At 42.3% G+C, this 16,758-nt stretch overlaps 1 protein-coding gene, 1 long non-coding RNA gene and 1 other non-coding gene across 9 annotated transcripts in view; 1 reads left to right on the top strand and 2 right to left on the bottom strand.

Annotated features, from left to right (window-relative positions):
* EPB41L4A (erythrocyte membrane protein band 4.1 like 4A) overlaps nt 1–9,096 on the top strand; it is a 240,266-nt gene extending 231,170 nt beyond the window's left edge. For 6 of the 7 annotated variants that reach the window (XM_073889192.1, XM_073889201.1, XM_073889195.1 and 3 more), the window contains 5 exons: nt 2,372–2,419; nt 3,020–3,088; nt 4,142–4,252; nt 5,513–5,594; nt 8,880–9,096. In XM_073889192.1, coding sequence (XP_073745293.1) covers nt 2,372–2,419; nt 3,020–3,088; nt 4,142–4,252; nt 5,513–5,594; nt 8,880–9,008 — 439 coding nt within the window. In that variant the 3' untranslated portion in view covers nt 9,009–9,096. The remainder of the gene's footprint in view (nt 1–2,371; nt 2,420–3,019; nt 3,089–4,141; nt 4,253–5,512; nt 5,595–8,879) is intronic. The other variant, XM_073889181.1, reaches the window with a different exon arrangement.
* Nucleotides 9,097–9,434: 338 nt separating this feature from the next.
* LOC112820003 (uncharacterized) lies at nt 9,435–12,805 on the bottom strand. The gene is made up of 3 exons (XR_003207019.2): nt 12,696–12,805; nt 12,176–12,241; nt 9,435–11,552 (listed from the first exon to the last, which is right to left on the bottom strand). It is a non-coding gene; the product is annotated as an uncharacterized lncRNA (long non-coding RNA).
* Nucleotides 12,333–12,466, bottom strand: LOC112820508 (small nucleolar RNA SNORA13). Its single transcript, XR_003207172.1, has one exon. It is a non-coding gene; the product is annotated as a small nucleolar RNA SNORA13 (small nucleolar RNA).
* Nucleotides 12,806–16,758: the final 3,953 nt, after the last annotated feature.

Here is a 16,758-nt window from a genome sequence, read left to right as displayed (position 1 = left end):
ATCACTAGCCTGGGGTGGTGGTCAGGGGGGCCCCCTCATTGCTTTTTCTCATTCTCTCTCTCCCCTTCCTCAAAGCACTCAGTTTTGAATCTCATACCATCAGAATTACACCACTTTACTGTAGCTCATCAACTGCGCCCTGGGTTTCTTCCCTCTTTCTTTTAAGATTTGGTTCCTGCCTCGCTGTCATTCTTTCCAACACTGTTTCAGCATCCACATAATGGATCTCTGCAGTGACCTGGCCTCATAGCCCCTCCCCCCGACCATAGCCACTTTACTTTCAGGTCATACCTTTGACCAGTCATTTCCGATCTGGGGCAGTTCCGCCCTCCATGAGACATTTGCCAGTGTCTGGAGACAATTTTTGCTTGTCACCCTGGGGAGGTATTAGTAGCATGGTGGGTAGAGAGCATAGGTGCTACTAATCATCCTACGATGCACAGGACAGCGCTCGATAGCAAAGAATTATCTGACACCAAATGTCAGTAGTGCTGAGGTTGAGGAACCCAGGTCAACTCAAAGATAGCCACACTATCGCATCTTTCAGAGATAAGAATGTTTATCAATAGAACGGCCTCCCAACCTAGATATGATGTAATACTGTAGACTGTTGGGTGACCTTCTGTGAGAATCAGACGCTGGTGTATAGTTAAAACAGAACCATCTTTCCTCTGGGAATGGAATGAATAGCTTAGTGCTTTTTAGCATCTTCTTAGCATCTTAGCATCTTCTCTGACAGTATCACTTAGTGCGTTAACATATTGTCTAGTGAATCACACCAGCCAAATGTAGGAAAGGCAGATTTCTTACAGAAAATCCTTCCAAAGAAGCATTTCTTTCTTTCTTTCTTTTTTTAAAATATCCCTTTTTTTTTTTTTTAAAGATTTTATTTAGTTATTTGACAGAGAGAGACACAGCGAGAGAGGGAACACAAGCAGGGGGGAGTGGGAGAGGGAGAAGCAGGCTTCCGTGGAGCAGGGAGCCCGATGTGGGAACCGATCCCAGGACCCTGGAATCATGATCTGAGCTGAAGGCAGATGCCCAGCTGTCTGAGCCACCCAGGAGCCCCAAAGAAGCATTTCTTAAGATTTTTTTAAGCGTATAATTTTATTATGTAACAACATCAACATTTAACAATAATCACCTTTTATATGTTTGAGACCAAGGCTTCATCCTCTCCCCTTATCTTCTGTGTTTTGATTCCTTTTGCATTGATTAAAAGACCTTTACAAGTTTTTTTTCCCCCCACAAAGGAAAAAAAAAAAGACCACTTAGTCAATTTAATTGCTAGAAAGTAGCTTATTGTATTCTGTGGACTCAGAAAGCCCTACCAGAATGCCTCAGTGGTGCCTCATTAACTGAGAAAAATGAAAACAATGGTAATATCATCTGTAGAAAGTGATATCGAGCCCAGAATGTTCATACAGATTATGAATGTAAAATTCCACAGGACAGAGTATTGCAGTGGCTTTGCAAACCTCCAGGCCTTTTAATTGTTAGGGTTTGGGTCCTTTCTTTGGGGCCTTTATTAGGCCTTGGTTCTGTTGAAAGGATGAATGAAAGCTTATCATTTTCTCACTAGGAAAAAACGTCGTTCTGTGCAACAACTGCAGTGATAATAGATTTCTAGTATTCATTGCTATTACTGGGAGGGTGAACACAGGAATGCTGACTTCCAATTTCTCATTCTAGGAAACTAAAAGTAGTGGTATAATTTCTACTCGAGTAGCTTTCAGAGAAGAGATTTGTGGGGTATGTAGATGGGGATGGAGAAGGGCATATAGAGGGTGACAGTACGAGCCACACACAGGTTCCAGCATTTCTGGGCCCATGCTTTGACCCAGAAACACAGTGTCAGATGTAATATGAAAGATGGGTCACTAGCACAGTCTGCCAGGTCTGAGCTGTCCCACCATTTCCTTTTCCCTGTGGTTGCTGCTTCTAGTAGGTAATCATAGATCATGTTGGGAATCATTCGTATTAATAGAATCAGGATGAGTTCTTTGCCTTTACTTAGAAATAGCCAGAAGGACCAGAAACAGAAGCCCTGAATCCTCTTCATTGTAAAATCACCACTGGAGGGTGTGTGGATTTGCTCCTAAACTTCTAAGCTCTATTCGTCACATAAAACCTGCCTGGTTGTGGCTGGTTGTTCTGTGATTTTCTTCAGTAGTGCTAGCAGATAAATTATCCGGTGTCTCTATACTATCCCACATTGGCTCTCCCTGCCCAGTCTTTTCTTGTCTGGTCCCAGCTGGCAAGTAAGAACTTCAAGGTCTGAAAACTAGGAATGTTGCTCTGCTAAAGTTAGCTGTGAGATTGTTAGATGAAACAGGTTTGTAGACGTGAGTCTTGTGTTTTCTCTTTATAGGAGGAGCCCTGATATCCAAGCAAAAGAAGAGTTATGGAAGCATATTCAGTAAGTACTGCTTTTTCTCTTATTATTGTTCTAAAACCCGTGTAGTGTTAAGGCATTTACGAGGAAGACCACTGGACACCAAGAGGCAGCCTCTGGCTGAAGCCTGTCCCATGGTCTACTTTGCTATCATTGTGTGGAACACCGCCCTCCCATGGTGGTGCCTTCTCAGGCCAGCAGCCCCTCTACAGGTAGGTAGTCCTCCCTTTAGACCAGTTAGCCTTACCTGTAAATGGGCCTCAGACTGGCCAATAGTTTACAAGTAAATACCAAGGAAAACAGACTCAGAAGGAAAAAAAGATGCCTACTACAGGGGAGAGAAGCCGATTTTTTGTAGGGAGATAACGGGTGGAGAGTCCTCTACATTCTGGATATAGAAAAACTGGAAAAAAAGAGCTATGGAAAAGGTTTCCCCCCCCCCCCGTTTTTGCTTGAATACATTCTAGTTTTTTAATCTTTGTTCCTGGCTTATGTTTCTCTTAGTTTTACTAACATTGTGTTTTGGGACACGATTAGGAAGGGAAAACCCATCTGCCGATTGTGAAAGGTATTAGTATTCATATCAGCATCATAACTTTAATTTTCTTGCACATTCCCTTCTAGAAAGGAACTTGTGGATCCTTCTGGATTGTCTGAAGAACAATTAAAAGAGATTCCATATACTAAAATAGAGTGCGTATGTCTTTGAAAATCTTTTCACAAAAGTTTTATTAATACTTATTAGTAAATAATCCATTCTTACTCTTCATTGGTGTTCCATGAAGTGCTTTAATTTGTTTTTGAGTTTCAACTAAAATTGCAACTTTAGGGAAAGAGGTAGAAAAGGGTGTGTTAAAGCTAATTGTTACTCTGTCCTACAGTCACTGTCATCTCCTGTTAACTGCCTGTTTGTATGTGGTAGCTACAAGGGGGCTTTTGATGATTAATGTCAGTTTTAAAATAAAAATTCCTTTTTTGAGATATTCACTGATTGGTAACAATGTTTCTTCTTATTCATTACTTTAATGCCCAGAGAATTATGTTGGCCACAAATCCTGTCATATAAGCCCAATGCAATCCCTGTCATAGAACTAGCACATGGAACATGCTTCATGGAAGCATAACAGGACTCCCTAATCATCGTTCAGTATAGGATGCAGCGTAAGATGATCTATTTACTCTGTTTTCTGTCCTGCTATAATTAGTTAAGAGAAAGTGGGATTCTACTTCATTGCTTTATGTCCCTCTGTAACCCCTGCTCGCTTCCCACTCTGGTCAAACAGCAGGTTTGTACACACTCTCCCCAACTCCCATTCCTACCTCTCCTTATCTTTGGGCCAAAGATTGAATTCTTAATGATGGGCTAATTAGTAGCTAGGACAAGGACCAACTTTTTCTGGTAGGAATGCCATTTTGTCTGCATTGTAGGGTTTTTTTTTTACACACTTTTGGAAAAAATTCAACTGGGAATAGTTTCATTAAAAATTTTTTCATTTAGAGAATATATGTATATACCCCCACATACATACAAATACTAGAGTGTCATTTTCATGTTTGGTCAAAGGAGAAGTGTTCCGTTGTTAGCTTGTGAAATTTAAGCCACTTAGGCTTTACAGGCTCAGAGGGACCAAGTTCTTTTTAAACTCTTGAAGTCTTATTCTTCTGTGGTTTCCACCTTAATGGAAAATTCCAAATTATCCTGTTCTGACTTCTGGTTTGTTTCCACATTTTTGGTTGCTTGTTCAGGACTCAAGGTGATCCAATCCGCATCAGGCATTCCCATTCGCCGCGAAGTTACCGCCAGTATCGCCGGTCCCAGTGTTCAGATGGAGAGCGATCTGTTCTCTCGGAGGTGAAGTAAGTAGGCAAGCTTGAGTACATCATCCCCTACATGGTTCCAGGTCCAGAACAGCACAGTATAATGGGATTTTCTGCAATGATGGAAATGTTCTGTATCTGTGGCTATTATTTGAAAGGTGGCTAGTGTGACAAAGAAACTGAAAATTTAATATTATTATTTTTAATTAATTTAAATTTAAATAGCCCTGTATGGCTAATGGTAACCGTATTGGATGGCACAGAGCTAGACCATACTTAGGCTAAATCATGACATCTCCAAGCTATGTACTGAAACTTTTATTTATTTTTAAGATTTTTATTTATTCATTTGACAGGGATAGAGAGAGAGCATGCCAGAGAGCACAAGTCGGGGCATATGGCAGAGGGAGAGGGAGAAGCAGGCTTCCCAGTGAGCAGGGAGCCCGATGTGGGGCTTGATCCAGGACCCTTGGATCCTGCCCTGAGCCAAAGCAGACACTTAACCGACTGAGCCACCCAGGCGCCCCTGCACTGAAACTTTTAGAAGAAGAAGATGTATGAACTATTCTGTTATGAATAATGCATCCTTAATTTGAGAGAAGTGGCATAAGTTTCTTTCTGATCTGAGGACATTTTCTTTTACTACAGCAAATATGTGTTGCAGTCATTTCTTTGTATTTAGTTTTTCTTTTGAGGAAAGTGACCATATCTCACACTATGGTCACAATAGGTGCTATATTTTAAATGAATATGCTAACGAAATAATTATGCATCATGTACTTGGTATTGCTGGGTAGGAATGTTAATCATTGAACTCTGAATTAAGGCTCAAAATTTTAAATTGGGAGATAGACTAACAATAAATTTGGAGATAGACTAACCCAGCAGAGAGAGGTATAGGCCAGGTTTTGTTTATTTTTTGTTTCGTTTGTAAAATGTAGAGCCTGGCTATTTATAGCCTCATAGGTTTATAGAAAAAGAAATGGCCAATAAATGCTTCTCTGGAAACAAATCAAAAAGCCATTTATACATGTCACAGTAACAAAAGCACATGGGAACCACACCTGTTTTATTCTTGGTTCTCCTATGTATTTCCTGTGATTTTGAACAAGTTACCTAACCTGCTCAACTTAATTCAAAAACATTTATTAAACACCTCTCTGTGTAAAGCACTGTATAGGCACTGTAAGGAATATGAAGGTATATAAAACATGCTTTCTATCCTGTAATCCTCTTCCAGTGCAAGTTGTGATTCTAGGTACTGTTTCAATCCTTAATTCTAAAACAAATTCTCTGCAGTTCAAAAACGGATCTGGTACCTCCACTTCCTGTGACCCGTTCTTCAGATGCTCAGGGTTCTGGTGGCTCCACGGTTCATCAGGTTGGTAATGAAGTTTTAAGGTGTTGGTACTGATGACAATTTTTCAGAAGTACTTTTCTGAAAGGTCTTTTGGGGGAAATAGAGCAATGAATCTCTAACTTCACTCTGAGATTCTGTAATTTTAAAAGAAGGTATACAGAGTGTGGAAGAAGGAAGGAGGGTTACATGATCAAGGCAAGGCACAACGTGGGTAGAGTTATGTTAGAAGTGAGAGCTAGAGCTAGTGCAAGGTCTCAAGTGATCTGATGCTTGGAGCAAAGCCAAGGATAACAGAGATGATAAGATTGTTTGGAACCAGAATGAAGAAACAATGGTTTCACTAATTAAAAAAAAAAAAAAATTCTTTTAGATATTTTTTGAGCCAGAGAAGCAAGGAGAAAGTGATAGACTCACAGCAGGGCAGATGTTCTATTGTTAACTAATGGCAGACAGAATTACTCAAGTCCTATTTTATTTCTGTCTTCTCCATCAAAGAGAATTACTTTTGTTCTGGAAATGTTTAAAAAAATGTGGTTAAAAGGGAATTCAAGGACATAGTAGAGCATCTAGCTGCCTTAACAAAATCAATTTAATACTCAGCTGAATTAGATATATCAGGAGAGCACTGTCACAAACATATTGCAGCAAGGTGTTTAACACCATCTCTCATGGTAAATAAGAGGAAATAGTAGGTTGTGTAAGATCATTGGATGGATTTATATCTGGTTAAACCTTCACTCTAAGAACAAAGTTGATGTTTATAATGGATCAATGTCAGCCCACTGTTCGCAGTGCGTGGTTTTCAGTTTTTAGATCCTGGATCCCTGTGGAAAGCAGTTATAACTGCTGTTTCTGTCCCATAAAAATGCATGTAAGCACATGCATAGTTTTGTATGTAAATTCAGGGAGTTTATGGACAACTTAAGAAAACAGACTCCAGCGTTACTTGTCATATGCTGCCCTTTGTTTCTCCTGATACATTTTTGTCATTGACTTGAGTAGGGACAGAGAAGCCTATGCTGATTTAACTTTGAGGTTTACAAGGAGGAAGTTTATTAGAAAACACTCTTAGGATCAACACTTGGGAAGTGAAAGGCAAGAGTGGAAGTGTGTGGTGTACTCCCAATAAAGCATCAGCTGATTCCACAGGGAGCTCTAGAGCTGAGATGGTCCATCCAATCCCTCCCACCTGGACACAAAGCTCTTGGGCCTTTACACACTCAAATTCACCATGGAGCAAGTCACTTGATAAGGGGTGCCCTGGGGGAGTTTCTGGGGAAGGGCTCAGTTTTTGAGCTGTAGGGCAGCCAACACTTCCAGCAGCTGGGGGAGTGAATGCCTCAGTCCAGAATGGAGATCAAGGTAGTTGATCCCAACTTCCACCAAAGTCTGCCTCATTTTTGATTAGATAGATCTGGGAGAGCTAACAGGTTGCCCAAACAATTTGTTTCAAGTCAATAGTTTTAAAAAATTTATATTCAAGATTAGTTTAGGCTTTGCGTTCAGATTGACCTGCATTTTTGTCTCCTTGTCTCCACATAGCACTTGTGTGACTTTGGACAAACCGTTTAACTTCTAAACTTTAATTTTTGTACAATGTAGGTAGTAACCCTGTTAAGGTTACTATGAGGATAAATAAGCATTATTTTTCAGAACTTTTTGAAGTTGGACTCAGTACAAATAAGAATCTTATCGTAGTTTTGCTTTTCCAACTACTCTAGACTCCCTAATCACCATCACTTAGGAATCTCCAACTTAGGCACATTGAGAGAATAGCTCTCACTTTGCTCCGTACAAGAACAACTCCCGTGCATCTTCTTACCAGTGGCACTGACTGATTCTAAGCTTGTCTCTGTGACACCTTTGACTTTGAATTCAACAAACATCTAATGAGCAGATGTAGAGTGACAGGCACTCGTTGGGTAGTCAGCAGACTAGTCTATAGGCTAAATCTGGTCTGCCTGTTTTTGTACAGCCCAGGAGCTGATAATGGCTTTTCCATTTTTAAAGGGCTCTTTTAAAGGGCGGGGGGCGGGGGGGCAACATGTAACAACCACCAGATGTAGTCCACAGTCTGGCCCTTCACAGAAAAATGTTTGCTGACTCCTGGCCTAGACATGTAACACATAAAACAGGGAAAATTAAAAAAATTAGTAACCATTACAAAGAAACAAAGGGCTGAGTTAGCAAATCAACAGGTGACCTCACCTTACAGAGATGAGTGGTCAAAGAAAGCCATCTCAGAAACCGAAGTGTAAAGCTGAAACCTTGCAGGGGACGAGCCACCCATGTGCAGAGGGAAGAGCGTGGGAGAAAACAGTCTGTAAAGGGCCTGAGTGTTTGAGCTGAAAGCCCTGTGTGGTCTTGGCCTGGTGGGGGTTGGGGCCGATAACACAGGGCTTTAGACACCACGGAAGTAGTCTGGATTTTATTCTAAGTGCCAAAAAGAACCCATTGATCTGGCTGCCATGGGAAGAAAGGACTTGAGTGACACAGGGAAGCAGCAAAGCTGCATGTCCTAGTTCTGCCAGGGTGCCAGAGGTCTGGTAGTGGCTTGGCCTGCCTCCACCTCACCTCACCTCACCTCACCATGCAGAAGGCTGGTAAAAGTGGGATGGATGAGGGACTCTGATTCACTTTATTTCCTTAAGATAGCAGGCAGAGGGGACAGGGTTAATGGTAGACTAATTTACAAGGTAGTGGCTTGTTTTAGGTAACCTCCCTGCTCCTTTTCCAACTCCTGTATTAGCTTTCCATCCCCCTGCACTGACACACTACAGGGTCCTTATGATTATCTAGAAATCTTCCATTTCCAAGATGTCTCACACTCTAAAATCCTGATTCAACCTTGGAGCTTAGTTTAGGAATAACTACACAGAAAAATGACACTTAATTGGCATGCTTGACTAATTTTTTTTTTTTTAAAGATTTTATTTATTTGACAGAGACAGTGAGAGGGAACACAAGCAAGGGGAGTGGGAGAGGGAGAGCAGGCTTCCTGCTGAGCAGGGAGCCCGGTGCGGGGCTCAATCCCAGGACCCTGGGATCATGACCCGAGCTGAAGGCCGATCCTTACCGACTGAGCCACCCAGGCTCCCCGAGGACTAATTTTCATACATAAAGCATATTATGCATGTTACTATGATTTAACATTAAAGATTTAAAGTCTTCATGTTATAACTTGAGTATTGAACTGCTTTTGATATTGTGAAGTTTAAATTTTGTGATTTGAGGTCTTGATTTCTGATGTATTAATAAAACTGATTTCACTGTTCTCTGAATCTTTTGAATATTATTTTTTCCTAGAGAAGAAATGGATCTAAAGATAGCCTGATTGAAGAAAAATCTCAGACATCTACAAGCAATCTAGCTGGAAAACACACGGCAAAAACAGTCAAAACTGTCCAAGCTTCACGCCTCAAGATAGAGACTTGACGATGCCCGGGAAGAAGGGCCTGGGCTTGGGGGTGGAAGGGGGTGTGCCACCTGTACTTTCAAACTGTGAATTGTAATTATTCAAGTATCTTGGACCTGCAAGTGTTTCTTCGGAAAAAAAAAAAAAAAATCAAACCTTTTGCGTCTTTTGAAGGTTTAACAGCATTATTTGTGCTTAAGGGCCCTTTTTTTTTGGTAACTGGAATAGTCTTGTGAAAACTCATTCACTTGATGCCCTGTTTTCCTTCCTGGAAACTCCAAGTATCTTGTGTCCACGACCAAGACCAGATGCTTCCAATCAAAGCTCTGGAACCCGGGTGTGCAGCTGCCTAGCTGTGCAATAGCACACCAAGTGGATGAAAAGGTCCTTCCCAACTCGAGGTGGTTCTCAGCCTGTGCACAGATGTATGAAGACTGACACATCACTTTCAGACTGCAGATGGTTTTTATTTCATATAAATATGTTCTTTGTAATACTGTATTTTGTGGTATTAAGTTCCACTGGTTATTTACAAATGTAAAAAGCTTTTAAGTGTTGCTTTTAATTTCTACTGTCCTTGTGTTTTCAGAAAACAGACTGCGTGGATTTCAGTTGACCTCAGCTTATAAATTCACAACCCTCAACCACAAATGGTCCCTCCATCCTGCCTAGCTACCTAACTCCCCAAAGACTAATTCATTTGAGGGTGACTATCACGGGGAAAATAGAAATACTCATGCAGGACATTTCACCACCTCCCTCCCACAAATTTCTCCAGAGCTGCCACCAACACTAGTCTGTCCCTGCACCTGTGCTTTGGAGCCCAATCTCCTTCAGCCTTATCCCTATCAACTTACTCCTCTCAGCTAGACCCTTGTGACTTCGTTTTAAACTGTTAACTCTCCCACCAAAAAAAAAAAGCCAACCAACTTTCACAACCACAAATCCCTCCCCAGTTATCTTTCTCTCTTCAAGTTTCTTGAAAGGGTTATTTGTAGCCTGTGTCCTCAACCCATCTCCTAATCCTGACTTTAAACCAAGACTCTCCCCCACTGCTCCACTACAGACGTCACTAAAACTGCTTTGTGTACCAAAGCCTAAGGGTAACTTTTGGGCTGCCTTGCAACATTTTTAGTGCAGTATTCCATTGTTTTCTACATTTCTGACCATCCTTTACTGCTCTTCAGTAAGATGCTATTCTACCTCGCCAATTTCTCACTCAAAAGCTCAGTCCTCTCCCTCTAGGTGGATCTCATTTATGCCCGTAGCCTTAAAAAAGTATTCCTATAGCTTAGTCTATAGACCAGTGTTCTGCCAGAAGGCCACTTAAAAGATGTCTCAAAGGCAATCCCAATTCAACTAGTTTAAAATGCTGCTCTCTAGCAGGATTTAGGACCATTATGCTTGTGAAAGTGCAAGACTACACACCTACCAGTCGTTATAGACACCTCCCCTATTACCAAGTCCTGTGAGCTTTGCCCTCTACACCTAATCTCCACAGATTTTACCACCCCGGGCCATGGTGGTTGTCTCTGGCCTAGGCAACTGCAGTACTCTCCAGCTGGTCCAGCACAGCCTTTCTCAGACGGGTATTAACTACCCTAGGTTTCCCCTTGCAGTAAACAAAGCCGTAAATGATCTGGTCTCTTACCTGTTATTTAGGCTCGTTTTGTTATACTCGGGGCTCAGCTAACAGCCACCTTCAAGCCTCATTAAGCACTCATTTATAAATCAGGACACTTCAGAGGGAAAGTAACTACAACTATCACAAATCTGGACCTTTTCTAGCCCAAGGCCTCTGCACATGCCATCCCCAACTTTGCCTTGCAAAAATGACACCTACCTTTAGGCTCAACCGCTTTCTCAGGTTTCTCTGTCTTAGTCAACTCATGCATGGGACTTGTCTCACAAAGTAAGTTTTATATTTGCGATGACATTTCTGCCATTCAACTCTCAGCTTCCAGAGGGAGGAACTGTTTTGCTCACCCTTGTGTTCCCACTTCCTAGTACATTAATGAAAAGTTCAATAAATTTTTTGAATGCTCAGACTATTTGTTCTTTCCCGAAAAGTGAAGGCAGAGGATGTGCTGACTGCCATCTAGTAAAAATAAAAATGCAGTGACAATGTAAAACACCTGTGACCTAGAAACCAGCTAGTCTAGTTCAGTTCATCATGCAGAAGGCACTGAAAGAAAGCACTTATTTCTCCTTGGGTGTAGCATAAACTTCTATCTCACAAGGCTATTCTTAACTGGTTGCACTGAATACTAATCTTAACTACTGAGATTTAACCATTTTGAAGTTGCTGGGGGAGGAAGGAGAAACCCTCCCTCCTTTCCCTTTGATCTTTCAGTGAAGAATGCTATTTGCCGGTACTTAATTACTTAATACACAAGCCTCCACGAAGCACAATATTTATTTGTAGCCCTACTGTTTTAAGTGTGTTTTTATAGACTGTCCAAAAGCAGTAATTTTAGTACCCCTCAGGCTCCTGGGAGTTTTAAATGATCCAAGCAACTCTCGTCAAGATTTCCTATGTTTTTGAATTCTTCATCAAGGACATCCTGAAAAACAAAATAAAGCATTCAATTTGACAAGCAAATATTCACCTGTATCATCGCTTAATTAAACAATTCATACTCCTCTGAATTGCATTAAGTTATGCAGGTCTGGACTCAGCTTTAAATGTCCACATACAACATACCAGAGATTTGGCTAAGTGTTTGAAATTTAGGTACTACACACAGAAACACGTTATCTTAAAATTTCAAAAATAAGCTAGGAGGGCGCCTGGGTGGCTCAGTTGGTTAGGCGACTGCCTTCGGCTCAGGTCATGATCCTGGAGTCCCGGGATCGAGTCCCACATCGGGCTCCCTGCTCAGCAGGGAGTCTGCTTCTCCCTCTGACCCTCTTCCCTCTCATGCTCTCTATCTCTCGTTCTCTCTCTCTCAAATAAATAAAATCTTTAAAAAAAAATAGAACTAAGTGATCTTTAAAAAAAAAAAAAAATAAGCTAGGAACAGGCCACCCTATTTGCTGTTAACTTCACCTTGTTGACTACAGATGTTGCAGTACTAATACTAATTTAAGTTAACACCGATGAGAAAAGGAACCCCAATCTAGAAAGATAAAATTTGCATTAGGAGTAACTGCTTTAGGACAGAACTACAAGGTAGCATCACCCTACCTTAGGTCACCTTTGTGCTCTGTGTTCAGCTGGCAGCAGTCTTTGCTTCAAGCATCCAGCTTTCACCTGCACAAAATTTAAAAACCGTTAAGAAAAACTACACACACCTCATGTTGGCAAACTCAAGAGCACAGGTGTAAACTAATGTAAAAGCATCAATTGTTACTTATGCAGCTCCTACACCAAAAATACCAAATTCAAGGGCAGGAAAGAGCTGCAAAGTGTTTAGTTTATGCCTTTTTTGACACCACATTCACTAGTTTCCAAAAGTGAACGGGCAACACAAAGGCTACAAGAAAACCGCATAAGGACTGCTCTATCTATGGCACAAAGTTGCTGACCCCATAATGAACTGTTCTGTGGGTTAGAGCTGGAAAGGGAATAATTCCAGCTGTAGATTTTCCTTTACAATTCAAACCCCAAACTAGGTAACGAGAACTGCAATTTAAAATATTTTACGTGGTTAAAACTTTCAAGCTGCGAGGCAACTGGTTTTTCTTGCACTAACATGCAAACTCACCTGCAAAGTTGAGGACACTCTCGCCGAGTTCTGCGTCTTGAAACAATTATCAAGATCTAAACCTTAAACGGCACTTTACTCCTACGCTGACTTGATCTTAACTGTGATGCCGTAGGCATACATGCCTACCTATGGTGAGGCCTTTCTCTTTCACACGAAAAAATTCCCCGCTTATATGAGTATCTCCCTGACACTCAGTCGATGACCAATAAAATCAAATGCACTCAAACCCATCCATCTCCCATTTCCTGGCGTGGGTGTACGCAGCCTGGGAGCCGCTTCGGAGCCTCCTACGGTCCACGCGCAACGTGGCCGAGGCCAGGCCGCTGCCCTCCGCCCTCCGCCCTCCACGGACTCAGGACACGGGATCCTCGGGGCCGGCCCGGCTGCGAAAGGCGTCTCACCACCCTCAGGGCGACCGAGCGCCCCTGCCCGGCGCCCGGGCGCGTTAGGGGCCAAGAAACCGTGCACGCCGAGGTCCCCGCCATTCCGGAAGACGGAGAGCAGCTCCACGGTAACCCGGCGCAGAAACAAGAAAGGCCTCAGACCTCTCCCACAATGCTTTTCTACGACTGGAAGGACCCACTGTCCGGGGGCCGCGGGGAGGACGGACTGTACCACCGGCCGCCGCGCCCTCGCGAGACGCCGCCGTGTGGCGCGAGGGCGAAGTGCGCAGTGATTGGCCGTGGGGCGGGGCTCCAGGGGGAAAGAAGACAGAGGGGCGAGGGCTTGTGGTTTTCCCTTTGCATTGTGCGACCAGTCCCTTCGCCCAGGAAGGTTTTCTCCCGTGTGGATGTGCATCCACCCCGCGCCCAGTGTCGGGAGCATGTGGTCAGCGCTGAGCTGCGGGTGTAGCTCAGAGGACTTGAGACCTCGTGTTCTTCAGTCTCCGGCTGAGGAAGAGTAAGGTCCTTCATTCAAAGACTAGATTTGTAGGGTACTTACTAGCTTCAGGCTCTGACCTCAGTGCCTGGGAATCAGGTGTGAATGAGCCCGACAGGCGTCCTGGCTTACGTTCTAGTTGGGCCAGAAAGGCACTAAACAGGTGATAGAAACAATGCGAACCACAAATTACATTTTCAGTGTTTGAACTGCCACAAAAAAGTAAAAAAGAACAAGTTAAATTAATTTCAGTAGTAACTTAACATGTAATCAATATAAAATCATTAATGATTAATGATATATATTAATGATATATTTTGCCTAAAAGTCCGGTGTATATTTTATACTTCCAGCACATTTCAGTTCAGACTAGTCACATTTCCAGTGCTGAGAAGCAGCGGGTGTGGCTGGAGCAGCCCGAGGAGCGCAGAACGGCCTAAGATGCAGCAGAAGAGACAGGTAGGAGCAAATCATATGAGGCTTTCTACTTGCGGTAGGAGTTGGGATTTTATGCTGAAATTTTAGAGTTGATTAATTATTACCATAGAAATAAAGCAGAGGTTGTTAATTGGCTTTTTGCCTGATAACCCTAACGCATTGAAGGAATAGAGACTGCAGTGAGATCTGCTGTGTGATAGCCAGGGGGTCTCCTTGCTCCTGTAGGTCCTAGCAGAGACTCATCAAGAGAACACATCCCAGCACCTTTCCTCGTTTCTTTGAAGCTAGTGAAAGAGAAAGAGAGAGAAGGAAGAAGGGAAAAAGAAAGAAAATTCAAGCCCGCAGCCCACACAAAGACTAGCCTGAATGGTAACAGCAACTCGGGGACAACTGGGGACAGACAGAAGGAGTAAATGTGTAATGATCACAAGAAAGGAAATAGCGCAGACCTTTATTAGGAAGTCACTGTAACATCTGGGGGAGAAAAGGTTGGGGAAGGAGGATACCTCTAGGAGTATAATGTCAAGACATTGAATGGTACAGTGTGGGGTTTATAACAAATCTCAATCTTGCCTTCTTGCTAGGGAACAGTGAGGGAGAGAAATTTCCCTTGGGCTGGAGCAGCCAGCAGACCTGGGTTTAAATCCAGCTCTGACACTTGTTCTCCTAGGCAAATAACCACCTCTTTGAGCCCCAAGGTTCCTCATTTATAGGATAATAACTATACCCATGAACCACATGTTAGTTTAAAGAATTAAGAAAGTCTTGTGGAATCATCTAACACCGTGTAATGCATAGTTAACATACAACAAATGACTCTCATGAGCTTGGCTCTTCCTCTTGTCTATTCCTGTCCCAGGTGTGGAATCTTCTTGGGTTGAGTTCTTAAGGAAAGGAGAAATATGTTGATGTTTTTCTTTTAATGGCTTGACATTTTTGTTCCCACCTTACACTTTCCTATTCTCCCCTTTATATTTCTTTCCCAAACTCTGGATGGTTCAAGAGTAGACAGAGGGGAGGCATTTGTTCCAATTATTGGATGAGTGTTGGTGTCAGGAAATCCATTCTAAATTCTTCATCTTTCTGTCTACTTCAAACTCACACAGCCTGATAAGGAAAATCCAATAATTAAACCAAGGCAAGCAGCATGGACAAAAGAAAAATGTAGAGGATATTTTCTGCCTAGTTTTCCCACCACCTTTGCCTACTGGGGCTGAGGCGTTACGTAAGGACGTGCAAGCTGCGTGTGGTGTTAGTGCAAACATGGAACAAGCTGGGGTTCCTTGTGCAGTAGGCAGTAAGCACGGTCCCCCAAAGATGTCCACGTCCTCATCTCCTGAGCCTGTGGATGTTTCATTATAGAGTAAAAGAGGCTTTTCAGATGTGATTAATGTTGGGGACCATGATTTGGAGAGAGAAAAATTGAAGAGGAAGGCAGAAGAATTAGAGATGTGGCAGAAGAGAAGGCAGGAGAGGGACTCAACCTTCTATTGCTAGCTTTGAAACTGGAGGAGGAAGATCTTTGAAGCCAAAGAATACAGTTTCAGCTCTAGAAGCTGGGAATGGCCTTCTGCTAACAGCAAGGAACCAGGGACTTCATTTCTACAACTGCATGAAACTGAATTCTGCCAACATCCTGAATGAGCATGGAAACAGACTCTCCCCTAGAGTCTCCAGAAAAAAGTACAGCCCTGCTGATGCTTTGATTTTAGCCAGTGATGCTCATGCCAGACTTCTGACCTACAGAGGTGTGATCATAAATTTGTGTTGTTTTAAGCTGCTAAATTTGTGTTAATTTGTTGGCAGCAAGAAAAAAAGCAACACACCCTGTAAGGGGCAGTGTGAGAAGTGAGCTGTTTTTCTTACCCCACTCCTTCTTGCCCCACTCCAGTGTTCTCATCAGGAACATAAGATTTTGCAGATAAGCTATGCACATTTCATTCTAACCATATAGAGTCAATATTTGTTATGGTGGGTGCTATAGATCCAAATTAATATCCAATAGATACTAAATAATTTGAATACTTTTTATAATTTCAAGTCATCTGTAAATTTTGGGGGGTTTTCTTCTTAAAAAATCATATTTCCTACAGAAGCTTATTTCTTCCTAATTCTTGTGTGAGTGTGTGTGTGTGTGTGTGTGTGTGTGTGTGCGCGCGTGGCAAAGAACGTCCAAACTAGGGCCTCTAGGACAGTGTCTAATAGGGAGATGATATTAGACATCCTTGTCTTGTCTGTGATTTTATTTTATTTATTTAAAAAATTTTATTTATTTACATGAGAGAGAGCGGCAGAGGGGGTAGGGTCAGAGGGAGAAGCAGACTCCCTGCTGAGCAGGGATCCTGATGTGGGGCTCCATCCCAGGACCCTGGGATCATGACCTGAGCTGAAGGCAGACGCTTAACCGACTGAACCACCCAGGCGCCCCTTGTTCATGATTTTAAAGGAATGCTTTTGAAGTTTCAGCACATATGTATGATGTGGATGACATTTTTATGTATTTCCTATTGTTCATCAAGTTAAGGGAGTTTCCATATATATCTAGTTTGCTAATAGTTTTTTTAATCATAAATGAATGTTGAATTTTATTAGATGTTTTATCTGCCTCTGTTGAGATGAATGTATTTTTTTTCTTATAATTTGTTCATGTGAATTGCATTAATGCAATTTCTTTTTTTTTAAAGGTTTATTTTAGAGAGAGAGAGAGAGAGAGAAGGCAGGGGGAGGGGCAGAGGGAGAGGGA

The sequence above is a fragment of the Callorhinus ursinus genome, unplaced genomic scaffold (assembly GCF_003265705.2).
Source record: "Callorhinus ursinus isolate GAN/ISIS: 27379988/994484 unplaced genomic scaffold, GSC_fseal_2.0 scaffold3, whole genome shotgun sequence".
Taxonomy (NCBI): domain Eukaryota; kingdom Metazoa; phylum Chordata; class Mammalia; order Carnivora; family Otariidae; genus Callorhinus; species Callorhinus ursinus.
The sequence above is the reverse complement of the archived record's forward strand: the minus strand, read 5'-3'. Positions and strand labels throughout refer to the sequence as shown.